General features: G+C 34.5%; 1 protein-coding gene across 1 annotated transcript; it reads left to right on the forward strand.

The window, feature by feature from the left end:
- The first annotated feature begins 1,699 nt into the window (after positions 1-1,699).
- Positions 1,700-25,288, forward strand: LOC138322845 (A disintegrin and metalloproteinase with thrombospondin motifs 3-like). The gene is made up of 23 exons (XM_069266984.1): positions 1,700-1,978; positions 2,967-2,997; positions 6,692-7,011; positions 7,228-7,321; positions 7,698-7,852; positions 8,231-8,314; positions 8,637-8,790; positions 9,222-9,327; positions 9,582-9,725; positions 13,461-13,596; positions 14,177-14,287; positions 14,694-14,836; positions 16,535-16,598; positions 16,926-17,031; positions 17,314-17,450; positions 18,126-18,252; positions 18,473-18,562; positions 18,883-19,046; positions 19,825-19,963; positions 20,553-20,685; positions 20,970-22,152; positions 22,586-22,727; positions 23,752-25,288. Exons 1-23 carry the CDS (start codon positions 1,889-1,891, stop codon positions 23,871-23,873), a joined length of 3,975 nt encoding a protein of 1,324 aa, XP_069123085.1. The 5' UTR covers positions 1,700-1,888; the 3' UTR covers positions 23,874-25,288.
- The last annotated feature ends 145 nt before the right edge of the window (positions 25,289-25,433 follow it).

Raw genomic sequence — 25,433 nt, forward strand, 5'->3', positions numbered from 1 at the left:
TTCTTCATAGAATCGAATACTCTTACAAATGGAAAGGTCTTGAGGTGTTTTGTTTTTTTATAAAAATGTGAATTATATTACTCTGGGGTCTCACGTTTCCCCTTGGGGAAGGGGTCAAGTTTACTTTAGTTTATATATGAAAAACACATTTATGAACATTATTTGCTCAATTTTCATAGGAAATGGGTCAAACTTGATATGAATTATTAGTCTGAGATATAGGTCTATAACATTCATGTCAGTCCTCGCTGTACCCTAAATTTCTGTTCTTTCAAAATTTGACATTCTGTACTTGAAAAATCTATTTGTATTCAAAAGATATTAAATATCATTATAAATGGGTATACAAGAAATATTGATGTATTATTAACACAAAAAATAAAAAAATAAAATATATGTTCAAAAAGTTACCATAAGAGGTCACATAGCCAGAGTGTTGTTAGAAAACATAATTTTAGGCCCTTAATGCCTTTTTAAAAATTGCAAAATATATAAAAAGTGCATATAAAGTAGTCATGTACCTAGTCCTGTAACACTGCAAAATTTAAAAAAATAAGAGCGTAGGCAGATTTTGCAACCCCACATTTGATATTATGTACAGTCGACGTAGTATGTACGGTTTTCCTAAAAATCAGGGAAAATACTTAAATTTCGAATGAGACGAAGGATTTCTCTCTGCAAAGACAATGATCCAACTGTATGTTTTATTTTGTTATCACGTTGGTTCTGTCTTATTGACGTTAGATAATTGTAAGACCTTAGGAAAATATATAAAAAATCATTTAAACCAAATATTTATTAAACAATACGATATGAACTAGTAGAACTATATAACACACATAGTCAAAAAGGTACTAATATTTCATGTAATGATATAACTGTTACAGGCTATAGTTTGTAAATAATTGAATGGCCGAGACACACATGTCAATTCTCGTTATTTCCTCAATACAACATACGTGGGACCAATACTTTGTCCATAGTCATTATATGTGACCATCGCAAAGAAGTAACTGTGTTGGAAAACATTGAACTGCTGTCCTGGTATTTTTCATTCAATACGCACATATATACGATTATCTTTAATCATTTTAACAATTATAATTCATATCAATTGGGGTATAATTATAGATCTACAGATCTAGATCTGAAGTATGAACGAAAATGATAAGTCCTTAATCATTCAGTGAGACAATGACGCAGAACCAATAATTTATTTTCTGTTGTATATACTACTTAATAGACCACCAGCGATGATATTATTGTACGTTAGTCCACGATGAAAAAGTCCCTTATCACATCCAATAAAAATCTAAAATAGTCAGGGCAAGATCCCTTTATACAAAATGTTTAGCTTATCATGTTTCGTGTTGAAAATTATAAATTAAATCAAGATGTCCTTGTACTCTTTTTGTTTTTATGGAAGTAACAACCGTGGGAACAATACCCACATTAACAGGAGAAGTGAGCCGGGTAAAATGCTTTGTATGCACGTTTGTCGATCTACAGACGGGCGCTCGCCGACATACAACATCCAGTTACAGATAACACACAGTGAAACTAAGTGACGTCACGCCGATTTGTGAAAATGAGGTCAAAGGGCAATAAATTGTAGATTTACCAATAATATTGAATGGTTTAGTTTAATTGTTATGTCTTTGCCACGTGTTATTATGGTAGTCTGATCGACATGAAGTAATTGCCGACACGTTTTTGCTCAGTACGCCTCTAATAGGCAAAGCTTTTGTTAAGGTTACCGTTTCCAACATGGTTTTTGGTAAGAAGTGAAGCCTGTCGAGGTATATAGCTTCTGGTTTTGCTCTTACTCTACAAACATCAACAGGGACTCGTTAGTGAAAACAAGACGGACAGAATCATAACAAACGTCATGTTGTCATCAATTAAGTATTCCACGATATTGGAAAATGACGGTCTTCAATTTTTAAGACTTGTCATTGCGCTCGGCTTCAGTTTACAGGTAAGTCAAAAACGCACGTGGAATTAATTTTATTCTAGTTAAATATCTCATAATGTCATAGGTTTTTTTTATTTATTGCTTAAAAGGTAACATTAAATTCGTATTATAGTAGTTTGAAAGTTGTAAGTTGTTTTAAATATTTCACAATCATCGAACAGAAGTTGATTATTTGTTGCATTATATTGTGATCTACAATATCAGTTATTTTCCATATTTTAAATAGACTACAAATATTAAGAATGGAGAGTAATGATGTAGCATCATTGTATAAGTTTCACCTAACTTAGTTTCACTATGTGTTATCTTTAACTGGATTTTGTATATCCATCACGGGTAAGGCTATGTCTTCTATACTTTTTGCTACTGTCGTTTCACAATGCATTTTAAATATGGCTTAAATTGTCACTGTCGGCAAGTTCTATTGTTTTCTACTGCTAAATGTTACCGAGTGATTTACGACGTCACATGAGCCACGAGTACACATCTGTAATGTTTTGGGTATACGTTACAACCATGTGCACTGCTTGCCCGCTCTGAAGATCGTAAACGAGCTCCACTAGAGCTGTGTTGTTCCTCTGTTATGCTATGTGCATTAGCACACCCATAAAGCACTGTGATGAAGATACACCTCTACGGAGACAACAAACACCTGGCTTCTTTCTCACACTTAATTTTTCTAAAGCCTCTATTCATATATTGCACTGCGTCAAATCCACGGTTATGAATAAAGTAGTTCTGTATATAAATGGATTAGATTACAGACATACTTTTATAAAGTTCTGTTTTGTTATTAGTTAAAAATGTTTAACCTTGGTAAAGTCAATTGATATCATAATTGATATAAGTGATATCTCATATGTATTTGGTTATGTAAGGTAAATACAATTAATATTAATCAAATTATTTTCTGTACTTGAGACAGTCATACATTTACACCAAACACTTTCATTCAAATACCATTGATATACGATTTCATTGTCTGTTTCAGTTTGTCAATTCTGTCGGAGCAAACAACTTTGGTAAGTAACAGACTTGTATAATATATATCTATGTGCCATTTTTAATTATTGATTCATATTGTCATGAGACTGTGAGCAATGTAAAACTTTTCCCATTGTTTAGTATAGTTTTGTTGTTATCAATGTTTATTTTCTGTGTTTAGTAGATGTTGATGAACGTTATAATTATGTAACTACAATGCATGTATGTCTGTACACTCAAAGCTATTGGTATAAAATGGAATATTTAAGACTGAACACGGTATAGGAAAGCCTGGTGGTGATCTGGCAAGGGTCAGTAAGACCAGACAGTACACCGACATAACACTTGTAACGTATCAGTAGTAAACATCACTAATGTGTTAACATCAGTAGTAAACATCACTAATGTGTTAACAGGAGATCACCAATAAACACCAGCAGAGGGGTTTCCAAGTGAAATTATTTGATAAGAATCAAGGTTGTTTGGTATAAGGTCGTTAGTGATGTCAAAACAATCCAGTGATGTCACTACAGCACACGTGCTGATGACATAGGGGTTTAGTTGTTTAAATTTATTTAAGACATACAGTTTCTTTTTAAATATCATTTAAAAGAGAAATTAGAAGCCTTCATTTTCTTGGCACTAAGAATCATAAATATTAAACCATTTCAACATTTAAAAATACCCTTGTTTTTCAAGTATTGTCTATACGCATACAATATAACTTTCTTGTAATATTTTGTCGTGTAGGGGAACAAGACCATAAGATACGACAGCCGAATTATAACACATAATCACCCACTAGTTTAAAACTTCGAATAGGAGATTCAGCAGAAATATAATGACCAAGCTAAAATTTAACGAAATGTTTCAAGTCTACAAACTGGTCGCGAGCCTACGTGTGCCATAGAACAACAGCAAATGTGGATTTCGTACTGTAGGTGAAATTAAAAATAAGATAACGGAACTGCTGTCGGCGATGCTGTGCACACAAATCTGTGGTAGATTCAAGTTTCATCGAAGATAAAATTGTAAAAGGGTACTGTTAAATCACCTTTAATAACCTGCAGGCGTAGTGTAAATCATATGTTTGTTAAATTGTTAATACGCTTAAATGTGTGACCCTGTCTTTCCCAATTCTTAGCGCGTTCATTCCCTATCGGAAGAGTCTGAACTCTACCACTTGCCCCGATGTTTTCCGTTCTGGTTTAACGCTCAGTATAACGAAAGTGGGAATGATTAGAGAGGGTGGTTGTTTTAGAAGGATAAACAGTCTCATATAACATGTCAGGTGATTTGTAGATGGTGTTAAGTTTAGAACAAAGTAAAAAATGATAATAAGAAATAAAAACAGTAATATTTTAGGTACTATTTTGGTAATCTTAAACAGTACACTGTTAATATTTCGATTTATTCATACATGTTCTACTCTCCTAGTTCATGAGAAAATCAGTGATTGTGTAAAAACTACCTGCCGCAGAAAAAAAGGAAATTAATCCTGTAATTCTATTTGCTAGCATTTGCAGTCTCGAATAATAAAACTTGCCTTGATATACAAACCAAGTGCGTATGACTCAGACAGTTATGAACAGCCGCGAGGTATTTTTTGAAGAAGAATATCTATTAAAGTGCGATCGCTGTGAACTTTATTGAAAGTAAAGTAACACATGCATATGCACATTGCAGACAGGTGCAACACACCGAGATTGCACCACAATGTATGTTCTGTGAACAGCCAAATGCCTTTGGTTGTTTAAATGGAGGATAACATTATCAGGCGCCGACTTATCAAAACAAATTGCAGACCTAAGGCAAAACTATTCTCCTTATTTTACATACCGGTATATGATTTTGTTGAACCAAAGTCAGGGTTTGATTTAAGTTTGTTTTGACCTTCATTCCAATGAGAATAATAGGTACCACATAATACCCGGTAACGTTTGTGCGGGACTATTGTTTCTATTTGTGATGGAATGACGTCAAATGATGATATCTCGCGCTAACGTCATTTCAGCGGGAAGATTACAAAGGGCAACGTTCCATCATCACTGGAGATACCAGTCCCATTTCCATTACAAATGTATGCAAAATAATTCTTTTGATTGTTTGTTTGATTCAGTTAACGTCCTTTTTAACAGCTATGATCACGTAAGGACGGCCTCTCATGTGTGTTGTGTACTGCGTGTATGTTGTGCGAGGTGCGTGTTTTGGAATATTGCGATATATTCGTGTTGTGTCTTCTTGTATAGTGGAACTATTGTCCTGTTTATAGTGCTATATCACTGAAGCATGCCGCCGAAGACACCAAGCAACACACCCCACGCGGTCACATTATACTGACAACAACTCACACAAACAAAGCAGTGTTATACTGACTATGTGATAATAAACCAAAGAGTATTAAATGCGGTAGCCAAATCCGTATAATCAAACGAAATGTCAAAGACTTTAGAAAAATAAATACGCTTAACAAACCAAAACTCAAACCAACTGGATCCGGTTTGTTATATTATTCCAAGGATATCGAAATTGGTGTTGAACAAATTTATGGACCACAATGTTCACATTTCTCCAATGGCACCAGGCTATGTACTACCCTTCATGTTTTATGTCGATTGATATGAAAAGTGGAAATGATATCAATCATTAACCAGCTTAGTGTAAAAATCACATGGACAGATTAATCTGGTGTACTTATGTAGGGTCACGCGAACTGGATAATTATCACCTCCAGGCACATCGATCGATGGAGCAGGATTTTATAATATTTAAGTAAATGTCTCATAATTTCTTGTGACGTAAATGATTTGAAAAGGTAGTAAATACATTTCATTTCTTTCTTAAAAATCAATGAGATTAGGCAGAGAATCATCTGTAAACTATTTAAAGCTAGTTAAACGGTAAAAGACGAAACCATTAATAAATCGTACTGTGTTTTAATGAAGTGTCATTTTAATGTAAAGTTACAAAATACCAAAGTTAAATACATTACATAGACAACAGCAGCATTAGTCTTTAAAATGTCTTATCCTTATATAGCGCTGACATATTAATGTTGCATCCTTTGTTTCGATGGTTTTATAATTCATCTAAGGACCAATAGCAAAAAAAAAAAAAAAAAAAAAAAAAAAAAATCTGAGATCAGTCTTGATCAGCTTTCTTTTGAATATTTCTTTACATATACTATTGAAACTTTAACATTATTTTGTAAACAAGCTTTTTGTACAATCAACGATCTGAAAATCAAAAATATTATACTCCAAAATAGTACACAATAAACATACATACTGCTACTGTATTTTAAGCTTTAAACGTTGATTCAGAAATGATAAATAATTAATCATTTTACTTATCCTCTGATTGTTTATACCTCCACAATAATTACACTGGTGTCTGGATTCAGTCAGTCGTAAAACATCGGTATTGTTTTCAGAGAAAGAAACAGCGATTAAGGTTTGCTTGAGGCCTACGGGACAACAGAATCGTTTTATGAGTGTCGGAGTTGTCTTTCTTCGAATCTCTTTTCCCAATGCTTGCTGACTACTCCTAGTGAAATTTAAAATAATATATAATATAATTTTATATGTTTTTTTTTTTCAAATAAGTGCCTAGCCGTCTAAAATGTATTATACATACCGGGAAATCTCCAACTTAACATAAAGAGTAGCAATCACCCTGCAACACTGATGTTACTGTTATATAAGGTATTTATATAGTGTTTTCAATTGACAGGTTCAGACATTGGTTCGCTTTGTCCTGATGCAGAAACTGATCACGTTTACCCCTACCTTATTGATTCCGATGGAAACTTTTTATCATTTTCATCACGACCTGAAAACTTCACAGATAAGTTAACTATATCATTTTCAAGGACAAAAAGACTCACGATTTTAGAAATATCAAGACAAGTTATCTATCCTGATTCTGGGACTCTTTTGTGGACGGAAGGTAATGAAACTTATTCCGAAGAATTGTCTGAAAGATGTCTGTATCAGGGCCGAGTTGTTGGACACCCCGACAGCAGTGTGGCAATCTCCCTTTGTGACGGTCTAGTAAGCTGTTTTCATAATAAAATAACAATAGTTTAACTGTTTTAAATTTTTGGTTGTAATACATATTGAATATGCTACCATTACATTAAAAGATTATTATTATCGTTTTAATTTCCGTTTTAATGAGAGGTTGATCACAATATAAGAACATTTTAGATTTTGCAAATTGATGTTATATGCTTTATATTCTACTATATATTTCCTATTTTTAATCAGAATGGCTACATTATGACTGAAGAAGAAGAAATGATGATCGAAAAACGCCCAAGCAACACATATCATACTCTTTCTGTGTGTAAAATAACGAACGGTAAGTGCATTTAAAAACTGAACAATAAAATATAATAACATTACATACCAATAAAATAAAAAAATAGTAATCAGCATCATAGGTAATTATATTGAATCAGTATATTAATTCAAGGTAAAATTATGTACATGGGTTTAAAATTTCGTTATTGAAGCATTTCGTATATTTGGCAGTTTCTCCGTTGATATAAATCGTCTATAACCCCTAAAAATATAGATGTTACTGCAATTTTAATTTTTAAAAAATAAAAAATTACTATAAAATTGCAATTGCAGAGTCTTCTGATATACTTGCTATGGAGATACCCCTCTATCAAAATAACGAGTGACTACGAACACTGATGATCTTAAATTTCTTTATCTTTACATCAAATTAGATGACAAACGTCAGGAGGAAAGGAACACGCGCAAACGAAGAGCTGTACCCGGAAGTAGGAAGTATATGGAAGTGCTCATAGTCGTTGATACCAAGACTGTGGATCTTGTTAGCAATGAAGCAGTGAAAACATACGTCCTTACCATCATGAATATAGTAAGGACTTTATTATGTCAAAACGAACTGCATTTTATGCTATGATATGATATAACGAGCTGTGTTATAAACCACTTTGAAAAATTGAAGAATTAAAAGATAGTTCAAAGTGCGTTTAATATGGTGCAATCCAATGCAGTTTGAAATCATTTTTCAACCTGCGTATCTTTTCCATGTCGGTTGTAACAGAGATGAGTGGGTTGGTTGGTTTTAGTGATGTTTTCAAGATCATCCAACGGAGAATAGGATCAACCTAGCTATGGTATTCATGTGAGAGATTTAAATAATTTTTAATCATATTTGTAAGACATACCTTGTATTACAAATATTTCTTATTATTGTAATTTTATTTAAAAACAATGACTCTATATATTACAGGTAAATCTGGTTTATAAACACGAATCACTTACTTCAAATATTGAGGTCGTTACTTCGAAGATTATTATGATGGACAAGGCTACGGTTGGTATATTTTCAGTAAAATGTAATGGCTAACATGTTCCTACAATGTAAAGACAGAGAGAATGATTCTTTTAATTTTACGAGGCAATGATTCCAATGCTTATATATTGTAGTTACAAAGACAAAAAGATAATATACCGCCTTAACACGACATATTGAGGTAAAAAGAAATAAGTACTTTGTAATATTACAAACAAAAGTAACTTAAATAAGATCAACGAACACATTAATAGTTACCATTCAGTTACAAAATGAAATAAAAATGTTATAAGTGATAAGGCTAACTTGATATAATTCTTAATTGTGCAAATTTATTTGACAGGAAAAAAAAGTAATTCGGGCTTCAGATGCTAGAAGGACAGTGGACAACTTTTGTAGATGGACTACGGTGCAGGCCTATAACAACCGTTATTATGGTGGCGGCATCAACTTTGACGTGGCAGTCCTCCTCACCAGGACGGTCATGGGACCAGCAGGTGAGAAGACATTGGCTCATGTTGTATTCCTTAATTTGGCAGGGGCATTGGCGATTTCCTCTTTGATATAAATGTGTGTGACAATTCTTTGCTTATTGTCAATTTTAAAAGAAACAAGCCATAAAAGTCATATCTTTATTTGAAGATACCGGTATTCTAAAGAATTAATTTGACTGAGAACATGGCGACATTAGTTCCCTCTAATAAAAACAACGATTAAATAACCTTTTTAACCATTACCTTAATATACTGTCCAAAAGTACAGGGCATTACTTCCAATTCAATGACATTACTAATGCTTTTATTTCTTCTGATCTTACTTATATATCTCCCTCACTATTCGGGTACAGGTTATGTTGTTTACATATCCCCCTCACTATTCGGGTACAAGTTATGCTGTTTATATATTCCCCCTCACTATTTGGGTACAGGTTATGCTCCAATCACCGGGATGTGTAACCCGTCCAGAAGTTGTGCTGTTGTCAAGGACGACGGATTTACATCGGCCTTCATTGTGGCGCACGAAGTAGCCCATGTGTAAGTAACTAAACGGTACAATTCCTTATCATTTGTATGCAACAATATATAACAGGCAAACACACTTTCAAATTAAGAAATTATTTGAAAGTGAATGCCTTACATTTTGAAAAAGAAATTAGACAAAAATTAAATAGAAACATTTTTCTTTGAATTGGAATTTAACAATATGTCAAATTGGTTCTTAATGGGGAAATATTATCCTATTATATATGAATTGATATAACCATATTATTGTATAACATTTCTAACAGTATTGGTCTTTATCACGATGGGCATGGAAACACATGTCGTGGACGTCAGTATGCCACTGCTATCATGGCTCCTATGGTTCAGGCTAATCTCCAGCATTACTGGTGGTCAACCTGTAGCAACGACCGCATGAATCAAATGCTGCCGTAAGTATTTCATGACACGTATCCATACCAAATGCCCTTTGCACCCCTTAAGAGTATCCCTCTTTCCAATTGTAACTCCAATAGTATCTAATATCGTAATTATAAGTGGATGTCTCTTTAATGAAATGTTGAACAACGTTACAAGTAATCTAACAAAACGTTGTAACTAATTTCGCTTAATATTTACCGCTATTAAAAGTTCTTACGAAACATTTGATATCAAAGACATCTTTTAAATGCAGCTATTAATCTCTTTAACCATTTACAAATGATGTCGTGCCAGGGGATGTTTGTAAAATTCCGTGTTTGTGTCTGCCCTAGGTATAGATTTACAAATTCTCGAACCAAATGCTACCTCTAGTATCGCGCTAAACATATTTACCTGGCCGGGCTTCCGTGTATTACGCTTTTCTAGTGAGCATACAAAATGTTGTATAGAGAATCACCTCTTATCTAACTCCATGTTGCCGCAATTACTTCTATATCCATTGATTACAACTCTTGCTTTTCGACATCTTTTATGTTCTAAAGCTTTAGAAATCACTATAGGAAGAGTATTTGAGAATTTTGATATTTTGTATTTATTTATCATAATGAACGTTTGTACATACAAGTAATGTTAAATGTCTGCTGTTTACAATGTTGGCACTTTTTAATTAGCCAAATGATTTTAATACATCCCTACTGTATGATGTTATCATCAGAATTTACCTCTCGTACCTGTTGAACTCAGTATTATCAAAAGTCACTAGATATTGACAAAACACAAACGCGAATACTTCCATAATCAAAGGATATTCTCCCTGATTGTAATCAATGCTTAAATAATTCAGTATAGTCTAAAAATGGCACGCAGTATTCAACAGCAGTTGAATACTGCGTGCCATTATTAGATCATATATACATTGTGTAGTCCATTGTCTTTTGTGTATATGGTAGTCCTTCGTTGTACCGCTACCTTTTGCCTGGTGTCGCTGTTGGTGTTGTAACAGGGGGGGGGGGAGGAGGGGGTATATAACGGGGTTTTATATAGTGGGAAAATCCAAAATATTTTGCATAGAGATACATTAGGGTCAGCGCCATATTGCATGCTTTTCAGAATATCCTATTTTTTCTGCGCTCATGGTAATTTAAGGAGTGAAAGGGTGAAAAATTCTCATTTTCATTTTTTTCAAAGTACTAATTAAATAAATATAAGAATTGAGATAATATTTTTTGAATTTTTTGCTTGTAAATTTTGGGTTTGTAAAGTTCAGTTTGGAAAACTGATGAAATATAATTTTTTTTAAAGTAGGACACAGTGATCTACTTAAGAATTTGTTAGATTTTTAGCATTAAAATTTTAAATATTTAAAACTAAGATTTTTCAGCGATATTATAACTTGAGATTGATGTTAAGTATTGCATTTGGATCTTGACAAGACCTGCATAAGATGAATGCATCCTAAGGTCACATTGGCTAGGTCACGTGCATAAATTAGGTCCTATTCAATGTATGGTATCATCTATCCACTAAGCATACGCTGTTTTCCCATGTGTAAGCAGGTTTCTAAATTATTTAGGATTATTTTATCAGCTTATTGCAAGGAACGACTGCACTGAAGGTAGGATGTTATAACTGTACCTCCTACCACATTGCAATGATCGTAAAAGGCACCTAATTTGGAATCTTAATTTCGTGGATACAGAGATGAAAATACTCAACCATTTCAACCATTTCGAAGATTTCTGGCATTTGAATAGTATTTTGCCATGATCTTCTTCCGAAAACTATATCCAAGGCTCATATTTGCTGGGTCTCGTGCAAAAATTAGGTCACTTTCAATGGAAATGTTAAGAGGAAATAATAAGTAACATCTACATTGCAAGTATGATGTTAGAATTACGCCTACTACCACATTGTATGATCGGAAAAGACGACTAAATCTGGGATCTCAATTCTAGTGGCTACATAGATAAAAAAGATATATTGGATATCTGTCTCAATCATCACATAGAGAAGGTTCCTCTATCATGAAGATTTTATTATCACCACAAACCAATTATTTCCAAGAAAAAAAAACCCTGTTGTAGTGAACGCTAGATGTTAAACACTTTATATTGTTTTCTAAAGCCACTAGATAAAGGTTCCTTTTACGATCATGCAATGGGGCAGCAGCCACAATTCTAGTTGTTGCTTGAGATTCTCTCGTAAAACAAACTTAATGAGCTTAAACACTTGCTTAGGTATGGAAAACTCATAAGATATATAATTGACAGGATTAATTCCCGTCACCCACTTCATGTGACCCTAAGATGCAATAATCTTAAGCAGATCATGATATAATCCAAATAAATAAAGCTCTATACGTCGCTATGAAAGGGTTCAAAAAGTAAAGCAATTTCATCTAAATAACCACAAAATTAAGATTCCTCATTTAGTTGCCTTTTACGATCATGCAGTGGGGCCACAGGCAGAGTTTTAATATCCTACCTTTAGTGAAGGTATTGCGTGAAATAAGCTCATCAAACAAGCTGAAATGGTTTAAAAACCTGTTTTTAAACATGGGAGAACAGAGGATGCTTAGTGGACTGATGATATCATTTATTAAACATGACCTAATTTATGCACGTGACCTAGCCAATGTGACCCTAGGATTTAATTATCTCAAGCAGGTCATGTCAAGATCCACATGCAGTATTAAACATTAAATTCAAGCTATAAAATCGTTGAAAATCTTATTTGTTAATGCTAAAGTGGAACAATAATGAACTAGGTCGCTGTGACTTACTTTTCAAATGTTTCATCAGTTTTCAAAACTGTTTTTTTATGTACTGGTGTAACCTAATGCGATCACTTCGAATACCATTCGATTCATACGCGTGCCAAAACAAGCAGGTTTACTGTGAATACGCTTCAGATTTGGGATATAGGGATGCCAAACATCCGCGTAGTTTATCGGTAAGGAATACATCCTGCCCCTCGTCGGAATTATATTACACAGACAAATTGTATTACAGAGTTCACAGTCAATATGATGTTCATACACCTAACCTGTATGAGTCGGTAACGCACCTGCCACGTGCCGACTTCTAATTGGATCAGACGCTCGGAAGAGGGACATACTCGAAGTCTAATTCGATTTCAAAAATTTCTGCCATGACATCCCCGACCTCTTCTCTAGCTTGTCTCGTATTGTTGAGATAAAGGATCGATACCAATTGGACAAAGCCAGCAAACACTAAAACTATCTGATGTGTGGACTGTCAATGTGGCAGTACTTAATTTCAGATCAATTTTCTTTAATATGTTTGAACATCTGAATCAGTTAAAATGGGTAAAACATCAAGTTGTTTTGCCTTTGTGGGATTTAATTCGAGCCGTAGACAAGACGTGTTGTTGTGGGAAAATGTGTTCAAGGACCTATGCAGATGTTAATTATAATTAAAGAGCAATAAATATCAAGACAACATAAGCGTGAATAATAAAACATTGTGATAGTTGTATTCACAGCAGTCCATTTTAACAGTTTTCTAACTTTATATTGAATAGGTAACATTTTCCATTGCCACAAAATCCATCCGAGGTATATATTCTAAAATGGACTTTTACCACAGTCGGTCTGTGATGTTATAATGACAATTTATCAAACAAACTACCTTCTTCCGATACATATAGCACGGATATGAAGTAAAATACTGATTAGTTAAATACGGATGAGTTTAATTTCATATAGTTGTTTTATCATTTGATAGGCGGTTGACTTGTCTTAACAATAACCCACTCACCAGAGAGCATTCGGATCACGTGACAGAACCACTCGGCGATCTTTGGTCATTTGATCAACAGTGCCGGTACGAGTTCGGAGGCAGGCACACGGCTTGCAGGGCGGTATGCAATACTATATATGCCAATTGTATTTTATTATCATCTTACTCAATGAACACCACTTGTATCATTTAACTCTTCAATATTCAAGTTTTTGTTGAAATGAAAATGGACATGTGTAACACAACTTAGCTTTATGAGCTGACCGTATATACTCATTTCACTGCTCTGTATTATGGTATTATGTAAATATAACGATTTTCAATAGTAATGCCAAAATTATTTTTATCTCTTATTTATATTTATATTTGTAAAATCAAAACCATTGCCTGTTAAGTATTGAAATTATCAAAATGTGTTTTTTTTTTTTTTTTTTTTTTTTTGGGGGGGGGGGGGGGTGTTTGTGTGTGTGTGTGTGTGTTAAATATAATATTAAAAGCTCTTCTTGATTTGTGACTATGAAAATTACAACACATATAACTTTAATATATATACATTTATAGTGTATCAAAATATCCCGTTTAAAAAAAATGGGACTATTTGCATATAGGTTTGATATTTAAGTTTCTCTCTTTATTGTCAGATTATTGAATATTAAACTGAAATTTGAATGCGTGATGGGTTTTTTCTGTCTAATGAACAGTACTACGGAGATCTTTGCGCCCAGCTATGGTGTGGTGACGCGAGTGGCCGGAGGGTTTGTAAGACGAAGCGGGCCAGAGCACTAGATGGTACCTCTTGTGGCAAAGATAAGGTAAACATACAACTACTCATTATTTCTATATAATACAAATCAGTAAACATGCGTAGAAATGTTTGATATAAGTTACTGTATCTTAAAGGAAATTGAAAAACCAGGACCGACTCTTATCAATGAAAATCGTCTTATTGTGCAAGACAAAACATGTGGGCCTAGCAACGTCTTCAATATAGAGTTAGCATTTGCTTCTTTTGTGTTACATTTCGAGGAAGTGGCTATGATGTATTTGCTATTATAATGTTGATTTTAGGGTAAATTGACAGATCCTTTCTGTTGTTTCTTCGTACTATGCTTTCCTCCAAAAATAATAACTGTAACGCGTTGTTAATCACAAAACATGTGTCATAATTTAATTCCCAAATACATAAGTGTTCTTATAACTTGTCATTTGTTACAACAGTCTTGTAAGAGAGGAGTATGTACCTACCATGGACGTAAAGATCCGGTGAACGGCGGTTGGGGTGAATGGGCGGCCTGGGGAGCATGCTCAAATGATTGTGGAGTAGGACTGAAGCAACGATCCCGAATCTGTAACAATCCTGTGTAAGTGATATATAACTTTACCATGTTAATGGTCAAATATTCAATTTCACATGGAGACACAACGCGAACATATCGCAAAAACACACTAAAACACACAAGATAGCACAACCCGTAAACCTTCGGCAGCAGGCAAGGCATACATGTCTAAAAATGACCTTATTATAAGGACGTCACGAACCATGAAAATAGTGTATTTTCGTCGACATTTTCGCTACAACTCAGGTGAAATTTTAAAATATCCAATAAACAAATGAAGATCAATTAAACCCGAGTCACCAAATTATTCACATCATCGTTCTATGAACCCCGAGTTGAGGGTTTTTAGTCTTCTCTAGCAAAGAATTGATATCATCAATATTAAATGTTGTTCTAAGTTGAATCTGTTGAGACAATCGAGATACTTTTTTTTCGTCTTAGAAAGCGTACCAATCGAAATTATGTATTGACATGCATTATAAAATCGGTCGTCTAACAATGGCATCATTGATTTGTCAATACTAATATCTTACACATCAATGGCTGTTCAATATGACCACGAAATTACGATTCCTTTGACAAGATATGAAGGTCGAATGTAACCTTGTCTAATATCAGAAAAAAATCTAGTTTACATTACACGTTTCTGCTCCATTATTATCAAATGCAGACAATAAATTGGATGTTTACTTAATGCATGTCTATACATGTAACGGTACAAATAAAATTTTATAAATCTACATTTTGATAAGATTATTGTCATGTTTAAACGAACATTGCTTACAAGCACAAATAAAAGTCAAGTTTATATCCAACTAACTCATCCTTCCATTGAAAATTAAAGGGACATGAACCTAAATAAAAAATATAAATTTGAGTAAAATACATATTTAAGACGTGTCAGATACCTTACTAAGTAATATATATCAATTATTGTGCAAATGTGTCAAATAAAATAATTATGATGGAAATCTTTCTGTATTTTGAACCGGCCCGGTCGAATTTTGTAACGATAGTATAGTAGTGTTGAACTTTAGTGACCTCCCACAATGCACTGCTCAAATGTAAACAAAATGGTGGGTCAAAAACGAGGGTGAAGCGAACACAAACGAATTTTGATAGAAAACAGTATACGTCAAGAGTCAGTTACGTGCGCGATTTGGAAAGTAGTTAAATACAAATGGATCGCTTAAATGCAGGAGACGGGAGCAACTCCCCACTTTATACTTGCGAGATGTACATATGTGCAATAAGTCAGGAACCTCACTTCGCGGTGCCCTGTCGAATTGACTTTTGACTTATCATTCTTACGCTAAATACAAATTGTTTTATAACAAATATGGCTTAAACTTCATTTGTCAACCATCGTAAATTAGAAAATAATCTTAAAATGTTGAAATCTAATATTCCTTGTCATGTCAGTAAGTTTGTTGTTCTTTATAACCTCGCTTTCAGCCAGCTTTCGTTTTGTATTCCAAAAATAGAAAATGACGGTCTATTTTTATCATTTTTGAGGTATGTATTTCCCACGTTTTCCTGTCGTTTTGGATAACAAATCATTGTAATAAAATATTCAATAAACATCTGAAAACCATATCTAAGCAAACAGAACAAATTATTTAAGGTTCATGTCCCTTTAAATGCAAAATAACAGTTTATCTTAATTTTGGGTCATGTCACTTCTGATTAAACAGTTGTTTTCATTTCATTGCGTTCTTCCAGTCCAATGTATGGAGGTCGTTTGTGTACCGGCGATGAGGAAAAAATCGAGACTTGTGCTAGTGAGGTAATCCGGCATAATAATCACGTTAAATGTGTTAGAAAGATCGATTTAGGAGGAGGCTTGATTGTTTAACATATGGGCAGAAATAGAGGATCTTACATGAGTCGCAATATAATATTAGACTTATCAAACGAATTCAATAATTTGATGTGCCACGAGCCGTTAGGCTATTTCAATTTTAACTTCACATTTCTTTTTTAAATTAAAATAACCGCCAGTGTTTGTCGTTGCATTTGTTGTTACGCGGATTCTAAATAGTGTTTTCTGGTATTTGCATCCATGTTGTCGTTATCATTATTGGGCCAGTATTTACGGTGTTATTGTCCACAGGTCTGTACGTCCTACACGGATGTCAGGGCACTTCAGTGCACTGTTCTGGATGCTCTCCCCGTGCGCTCATCTCGAAACACGTGGTTACCCTACCAGACGGACAAAGGTAAGGCAACCACATATTTCTGTATCTATAAACATACGTGGATGGAAAAAAATGATTAAAGAGAAAACCGTTCTTGTTTTCATAAAAGTGAATAAGTTATATTATATAGTAAATACATAGAAAACAGAGGCCTTTTACACGTTGAAGTGTTACACCGTAATATAACCAACACTTAGTAACCTAGTGTTATTATCATAAATCTTGATAAATATGCATTTTTAGTAAATGTCAGGAATCATTTCTTTCTTGAACATCTTCCCCTGATTGGCTGACGAACGACAGAAGATCAACTCTGTTCTCTGACATGTATCTCTAATACTACTGGTGAAATAGCAACATTCAAGGACATCCCTATGGATAATGGAACTCCGTGTAAATACGACCCGCCTTACGGGATCTGTATGGATGGACGATGTGTGGTACGTCGCATCAACATAGCTGTAATAGGATGAAAATGTGACTCGTACCATATATAAAGCTATACGACTATAACGGATCAATTACAATTGATATTTCCTGTGCATTTTTATATAATATTCGGTGGTTTCTAATTGTTTTAACATAATGTATAATGTAAGTTCTTTCTATCAACATTGTCTTACGTTCTAAAGCATTAACTAGAAAGCCCCTTGAATTGTCCACTTAAAAGAGTCATTTAACATATGTTAAGCAAATAAAAAGAACAGCAGCAAGCAACGTTGTAGTTCAATATCAAATACAATACAAATCAACTAGCGTTCTCGTACGTAGAAACAATTGGAGTATAGTTATATGTCAGAGTGCCTTAACGTGTAGGCAAATATAACTCAAACTTACATACCCTCTTTTGGGAAATCAAATGCAATAACATTAATCAAAATAAATATTGAAAATATTGAAAATGATACGGTATTTTCGCCTTCTGTTGTGGCTGAGGAAGTTTGTCAAACGTAATCATATTATTTTAGAATGATACATCCTCTATCAAATTAAAACATATGTGTATTATATTGTAATAATTTGATATACTTTCTGTAAATTTCATTTAGATTGTTTTACTCATAATCAATACTATTTAATTTGATACAACTATGTAATATGCCCTGGGTTGCTAGGCAGTCGGATGTGATGGCGTTATCAATTCTACTGTGTCGGAAGATGCTTGTGGAGTGTGTGGAGGAAATGGCTCTGAATGTAAAACGGTGGAAGGCCGATTCCGCCGGAAGTTGGCATATACTGGAAGTACGTATTTGCAGAAAATGAAATCCGATACTAAGAATGAATAAAATCCTCTTTTCTTATAAAAATTCTATTTTGATAATAGACCAATAACAAATAGGAAAACATCAGTAGTATTTTGTACTAACGGATACGATGATATAGTGCGATCGGCATGGAAAAGAATGTTGTGGAAAATAGATAACCTTACATGTTTGAAATAATTGGTAAAAATACATTTCAGGAAATGACGTCTATGAGAAAGTTCTTGTCCTTCCAAAGGGGTCACGCTGGATAAATGTGACAGAAACAAAAAGGTCTGCACACTTCCTCGGTAAGTTACAACAGCCTCAACGAAGTTTGATTGACTTGGTGATTTTTGCTGTTTATTAAATTCCACTGCCTTCTGTAATTGATAAGGTGAAACAGTATCAAATGACGCCGATCAGAAACTACATTCGATTGTGTGGTATGAATACCGCATGATAACAGTCCAGTCAGGAGTGAGTAATTTTGATTACCTTTCCCCGAACCTTTTCTACTGATCCGTATATGATATCAGAGTTCATATTTTACTGGGATAGTTGAATCATGACGGATTGAAATTTGAGGTCTTGTAATTATGTATTGCTGATGTATATTATATTTTCACAGCACTGAAAGACCCGTACTACGGTTCATACCCATTAAATGGATATGGCAAGCTGGGATCCCCCAAAAAGTTTGTCTCGAATGGTGCCTGGTTTGTGTACAAGTCCAAATGGAATCTGGAGTCCCTAGAGTGTATCGGCCCTCTGCGGAAAGAACTTCACTTATATGTAAGTATCCTGTCTGCATGAGTATATGTATGGTGAAAACCTTAAATCTAAGCGTGATAATTATCAGTAGGTTTTACGAGAATATGTCTTTAAAGTCTAATTCAATACATACGCAAATGAGAACTCGGTTAATTTAAGCATGAACACTTTTTTCAAACATTTATACCTAAAGTTAATGATATTAATCTTCGATTGAAGTTTAAGTACATTGCTGTTGCATCGCATAAAAAACTAAAACATCGGTGTAACCTTGGTCTTTCATATGGTAGTTTCTGCTCCTGTGCTTAACGCTATGCGACTAGGTTGTTTCTTTGTTTCGGTATGATGTGGTCAGGTCAGTTTTTCACATCATTACGTAGTGTTATTTATGTTTTCAACGTAAGAACAACCCAATTAGACGAAAAGGGGCTATTCTCATTCCATGTTTTCTTTTTCCTTTATTATGATTGCCTTTCCCTCACTGTCTCACATTACATTTGATCTTAAGCCCGTCTAGATTGAGTTCATTTATTGATACTTATATAAATATAGGGGGATAATGAATATTTAGCCCGTTGTAGCTATAATGTGACCGTTAAGGGTATGCTTTATTCATATATACAGCAGTCTCCCAAAACACGCACTAACCACAAGTAACAAATCGCAGATTTCTTAAATAATATTTGCTTTTGTTATTTGTTTGTATACTCGGTTCCATGTAAGCACCATTATTTGACCAAACATTATAGTATTGAAAATAATGCATATTGATTTATTTATTGTTTCATTTCTACCTCAGGTGTATCCACAAAATGCCAATGAAGAGGCTGATATACAGTATTCGTACACAGTGATGAAGGACGATTACACGTATGAAAGGAACATTTACGAGTGGAAATATGAGGGTTGGACGGATTGTAGTGTCACCTGTGGTACAGGTATAGATAAGCATATACCCGATCCCAGGAGCAATTTATTCTGACGTGTAGTTGCCCCCGGGGAATATGTAACATTAGCTGCGGTATTATGAATTATTAATTGATCAAATCCTTCCCATTCACTTGGTTCCGCCACGAAGTAAGATGACAATCTTGATCCATCAGATATAATGACGATGAAACACGTGCATATTTTTTGTATACCACGTTATTCGCGAGCCAGATTGTATTCTGACAAAGAGATGTGGTTTTCAAATAAAATCAGTTTAATTATGATATTTTCCAAGAATGTAATTCATGAATATATTTAGAACAAAGTGGTAACAATTGAGTTATTTTTACATTAATAGAAGATTAAAGAATAATTATTTAATGTTGCCGTCGAATTTGATTCAATCTCACTAAATATAGTGATTTCCTTAAGGAATAAATAATATCTTTTATATAAATTTCGTATTTTATCACAAACATATGTTCGGTAGAATACACATATAAATGATTTGTAATAATCAAACATCATGTTGGAAATTTGTTTGGTATAATATATTACAAGTAAGCTCCATTCACAAAATTGGTTTATGTTTTGCAGGTGTTCAGAGATTGGTGTATGGATGTTACCTTGTAACAAACGACACCAAAGTTGACGATGATAAATGTAAATACTTGGAGGAAGAAGACACTCCGCCTGTGAAATGTGAAAGATTACAATGCAGTGCATTTACGTAATGATTTGAAATTTGTCTTTTACTCAAAATATCAAAACATTTTGTGAAAAGTATTTTTCGCAATGTTAAGAACGTGTATTTTATATTGTGTTTTGCATTGTCATTATATGGGATTCTATCGTCGCATAGTGTCGTGACTTAACTAGGGTATACATTAGAACTAAAAACCATTTATGCATGCTTTCCATGCATCAAAACGATAAGGCGCTGAAGAACTACAGCAGAAAAAATAATCAGTACTAAATTAAGTCCCCGATTTAAGTTGTGTTATGTAATTGCAGATACTACTGGACGATGTCGGTAGAGTGGAGCGAGTGTTCAGCCCCATGTGGTGACAATGGGACCCAGACACAGCTTTATATGTGCGAGATGCGCAACTCTGACGGAACAGGGGACGAAGTGGCCCTCTCGATGTGTAGCGGCCTCCCTCATCCTAACTACACACGTGACTGTAACAGGATTCCGTGTGTCACCACCGCGATTCCCAACATTTATACGTGGATCGTTTACAACTGGAGCGACTGCAGCGCCACATGTGGTGACGATGGTGTTGCGATCGCTACTGTTGAATGTATAAGATTTTCCGGTGACAATTCCACAGATGTGGTTGATAACAGCTTGTGTTCCAATGAATCAGAACCTAATAGGACACGGGTGTGTCCTCAGGACAAATGTATTGAATATACATACCAATGGGTATTGTCGGATTGGAGTGGGTGTAGTGTTAGTTGCGGGGAGGGTGTAGAGAGGTTATGGTATGTGTGTGAGAGGGAATCAGAAGGGACATTAGAGGCTGTTTCAGGGAAATTCTGTGATAATTTACCGAGTCCTAATTCAACTCGGTCTTGTACTAGGGACCGATGTTATGAATATCGCTGGAGTGCATATCAGTGGAGCGAATGTACAACCACCTGTGGTAACGAGGGTGTTCTTGAAATAATGTTTATATGTGAGCAGTTATCACCTGACAATGAAAGTGTCACAGTTACTGTAAATAATAAATTTTGTCATCACATTCCAAGACCAAAATCTACAAAATCCTGCAACCGCACACCATGCTATGCACACCAATGGGTGGTAAATAGCACAGAGTGTAGTGAAAGCTGTGGTGAAGAGGGCGTTTTAGACATGGTTTACGCATGTCAGAAAGTTACCGAAAATGGTACGTTTGTTGAATACGTGGATAATGAACATTGTGCAATAATACAGCGACCTGACGAAGAAATAGCTTGTAATAGAATTCCATGTCCCGTGCAAACTTACACTTGGGAAACCTTTGACTGGGCACCGTGTTCACACTCTTGTGGAACTGAAGGAATTCAGATCCCAGTATTGAGTTGTCAAACGTCAGACGCTGAAGAGGTCGACCCAAACATGTGCGGACCTGTGACTTCACCTCCAGCATCATTAGAATGTAATAGAATTCCATGTCCGAGAGAGTGGCAGTCTAGCGAATGGTCACAGGTGGGTGTTCGAATTTGTCGCTAAACAAGATAGATACATGTTCGAGGATTACTCCTTCTTCACCATACCACATGGTATTGTATGAAGATGTAGAATCACCCATAGTTAGTATTATCGTTTTACATCTTGCAGCTTTATGTTCGTTCAAAATGCAATGTTAAGCTTTTAACTTCAGCACCATAAGAGTGCCGTCACGCTATATATATCGTTTCGGGGCACGCGTTCTCTTGAGCAGCACGCGTTCTCTTGAGCACCATAAGAGAACGCGTGCCCCGAAACGATATATATAGCGTGACGGCACATAAAACTCTTCACTTCACCATAAGAGAAAAATGAAAAATGGATTGGAGCGATTAGGTTTTAAAATTCCTTGTTTAGATAAATTTACTGCACTGCACGTAAGTAATACAATAATTTATTGATAATGGTACAGTGTTCTGCAACATGCGGTGGAGGGAAGAAAACTCGAAACGTATACTGTACTCAACCAGATACCAAACTTGATGAGAGCAGGCTTTGTCTAGGAGAACGACCGAGGGCAGAAGAAAACTGTAACACCGGCCCTTGTTCTAGAAGTAAGTGAAATATTCGCTAGTAACGGACATATTTGCCAAGTTATGCTTGTAACATTCCACTTTTGCTTATAAATATCCTTTTTGATCCTTGATCTTCAATATTTTATCATGCATCCAAACATTGTAGTAACGGACATCACATTGTAAATGGTTGCACAAAATCATGTTATTACGAAATTTTGATACCGGTGCATACTGGAATAATTCAAAATGTGGATTTATTGCGAAATGCATTGTCCACTACTTAGAAACCATATGTTCTAACGAAATTCGTTTTACAATGAATGTTACAATTTCTGCTCTTGTTTAGTGCACAGCATAAAAGAAGTGGGCGACTAATTTGCCCGTTGTCAGTATAATAAGGCTGGGTGTGGGGGGAAGGGGGTATGCTTAATATACATTATAAAAAGAACGAGAGTTTTCACTATTACAAAAAGAAACAAAATACGAATATTACACAGTCTCCTAACGTATGTCTATATACATTCACACACGCAACATATTGAAAGCAGGAGTGTTCGTCCTTAGATGGCCTATAATGAACCAACGACTGTTGATCACATAGGTACCATTTTTAATGAAATTCTATGATGCGAGTCATGTTTCAATACGATCGAAAGGGAAATTGAAACAAAAGAAATAAATTGGCGTAATTGCATAGTCAAAGTTACTTTTTTTTCTCTGTTGATGACGAAAAAATCTAATATAAAACAAAAAGGACAATGATGATTGCAGGTAGTTAAAATATACCAACGATTTCACACACTATCAAAAGTATCAAAATAAATCATGTGATCATGCCATCTCATTGTATGTTCACATAGAAGAATTCCAATTTGTATTGGGGTTAAATGGTCAATGGATGTAGTTTGTCTTACCTAGATCTTTCTAATCACTAATTACACACATGGACACCCCCTCCGCTCCCAGCAGCAGCATCACGTATTTTTCATGACACTAACCGAGAAAGGTCATATAAATTAGATATCTAATTATAGCTCTAGTTTTGTTAATGTTGTTTCAGGTCGGCGCTGTGTACAAGATAGAATACGCTCATGTCGGCGACGTGCCTCACGGGCTAAGTGTTCCTATGCCAGTTACAGTAAGATGTGCTGTAGAACATGCATGTACCTACGACTGGGGTAAAACACTGAGAGTTAACGGGCCCCTGTGAAGGATCACATCATAAAACAATAACACTGTCACAATGTTTGTATGATTGCATTACTATGTCAGCGTCCGTCAGAAAGTAAACTGGCTGCAAAATGTGTAAATTAAAGTCAGAACTCGAGTGTTATGAATAACTTTATAAAATTAGCTGTTAAATAGCAGTGCTTATAGAGTGGTTTAATAGATGTACTGTATGATGCAGTGACAATAAGCATGAACAATCCATCAGTATATCTAAAACTGTGAAAAGTTAAGAAAAAGTTGCCAATATTAAATTATGTAATAAGTATAGTGAGTATTAAAGAAAACGTGAAGATAGCTCAGAGTAATATTAACTAAAGGATGAATATATATCGTCTTTGCTATTTTGCTAGATGATGTGGTTGTAATGCAAAATTTCACCTTGGCCTATTAGTCAAACAATTTGGAATGGCCAAAAGTTTGGATTTCATCAAATATTTAGCATGATCGAGCAAACTTCAACCCTATTACTTAGAAACTGTGCTGACACTGCACCGTGTAGCAATTTGCATAAATTGCTGTAGACAAATCATTATTAGTTTTAGGCATCAGTTCGCCATGTGATATGAGTAAATTGAACTGTAATTATAGGCTTGAAAAAAACAAATCTGTCATTCTATGTGACTTTGAGAATAGTTACTGTCACTGTAAATAATAGAACTATGTGTACTTATGCGGACATTGTTAACCACTGAAGGGTGTTGTATATGCTGAAAAAAAAAAAAAAAGTGCCATATATAGTACAAATGCTCATCTCAATATAGTCTGAAGATTTATAGTACAAAATTGGAGATTTATAGATAAAAGGAAATGAATGGAAGCATGAGAGTAAAATACGTTTTGTAGTTACAAGTATATGTTTGCCAATGTTTTAGAACGAGCATGGTTTAAAAAGAGTTCAAAATTGCGACAGTTACAATAAAAAGAAGACATGTACTTTGTGAAACTGTTATAAAGGGAACAGTAAACTTAAATAATTAATATTTTGTTGTATTTAAAATATGTTGGTTTTGTCATACCATATGATCGGTGAGACAACCGTTGATTGTTGACTAGAATGTACCACAAATGTAGTACAAATTGCGGCAACAATGTTCTAGTGTTCTAAAACGTGACATAAAGTGTCACAGATACTGTTTTTTATATTGACAAAACATAGATATTGATGGTATTTTGTAAATATGTACAAAATTTTAAAATAAACTGTTAATATATGTACTCGATTAATTTATGCATAGTCATATGTAGTTTTGTTATTTTATTATCCACCTGATATCCATTGATTTCGTGTAATTTTTTTCCATATGTCACTAGTGTAATATAACCATTGGTTGGAATATCATTGTGACGTCATGACAGAAACAATAAAATGACGTAACAGTGGGACATAAAAGCGGTCACCGCTGGACTTTGGCAGTACATTTTGACGTGAAATTCTCCGAAATGTGTGTTGTTTTAGTAATATGATACATTTCAATTTGTGTTCATTTCATATGAGATTTTATGAATCTCGTC

This window comes from Argopecten irradians, chromosome 5, assembly GCF_041381155.1.
Source record: "Argopecten irradians isolate NY chromosome 5, Ai_NY, whole genome shotgun sequence".
Taxonomy (NCBI): Eukaryota; Metazoa; Mollusca; class Bivalvia; order Pectinida; family Pectinidae; genus Argopecten; species Argopecten irradians.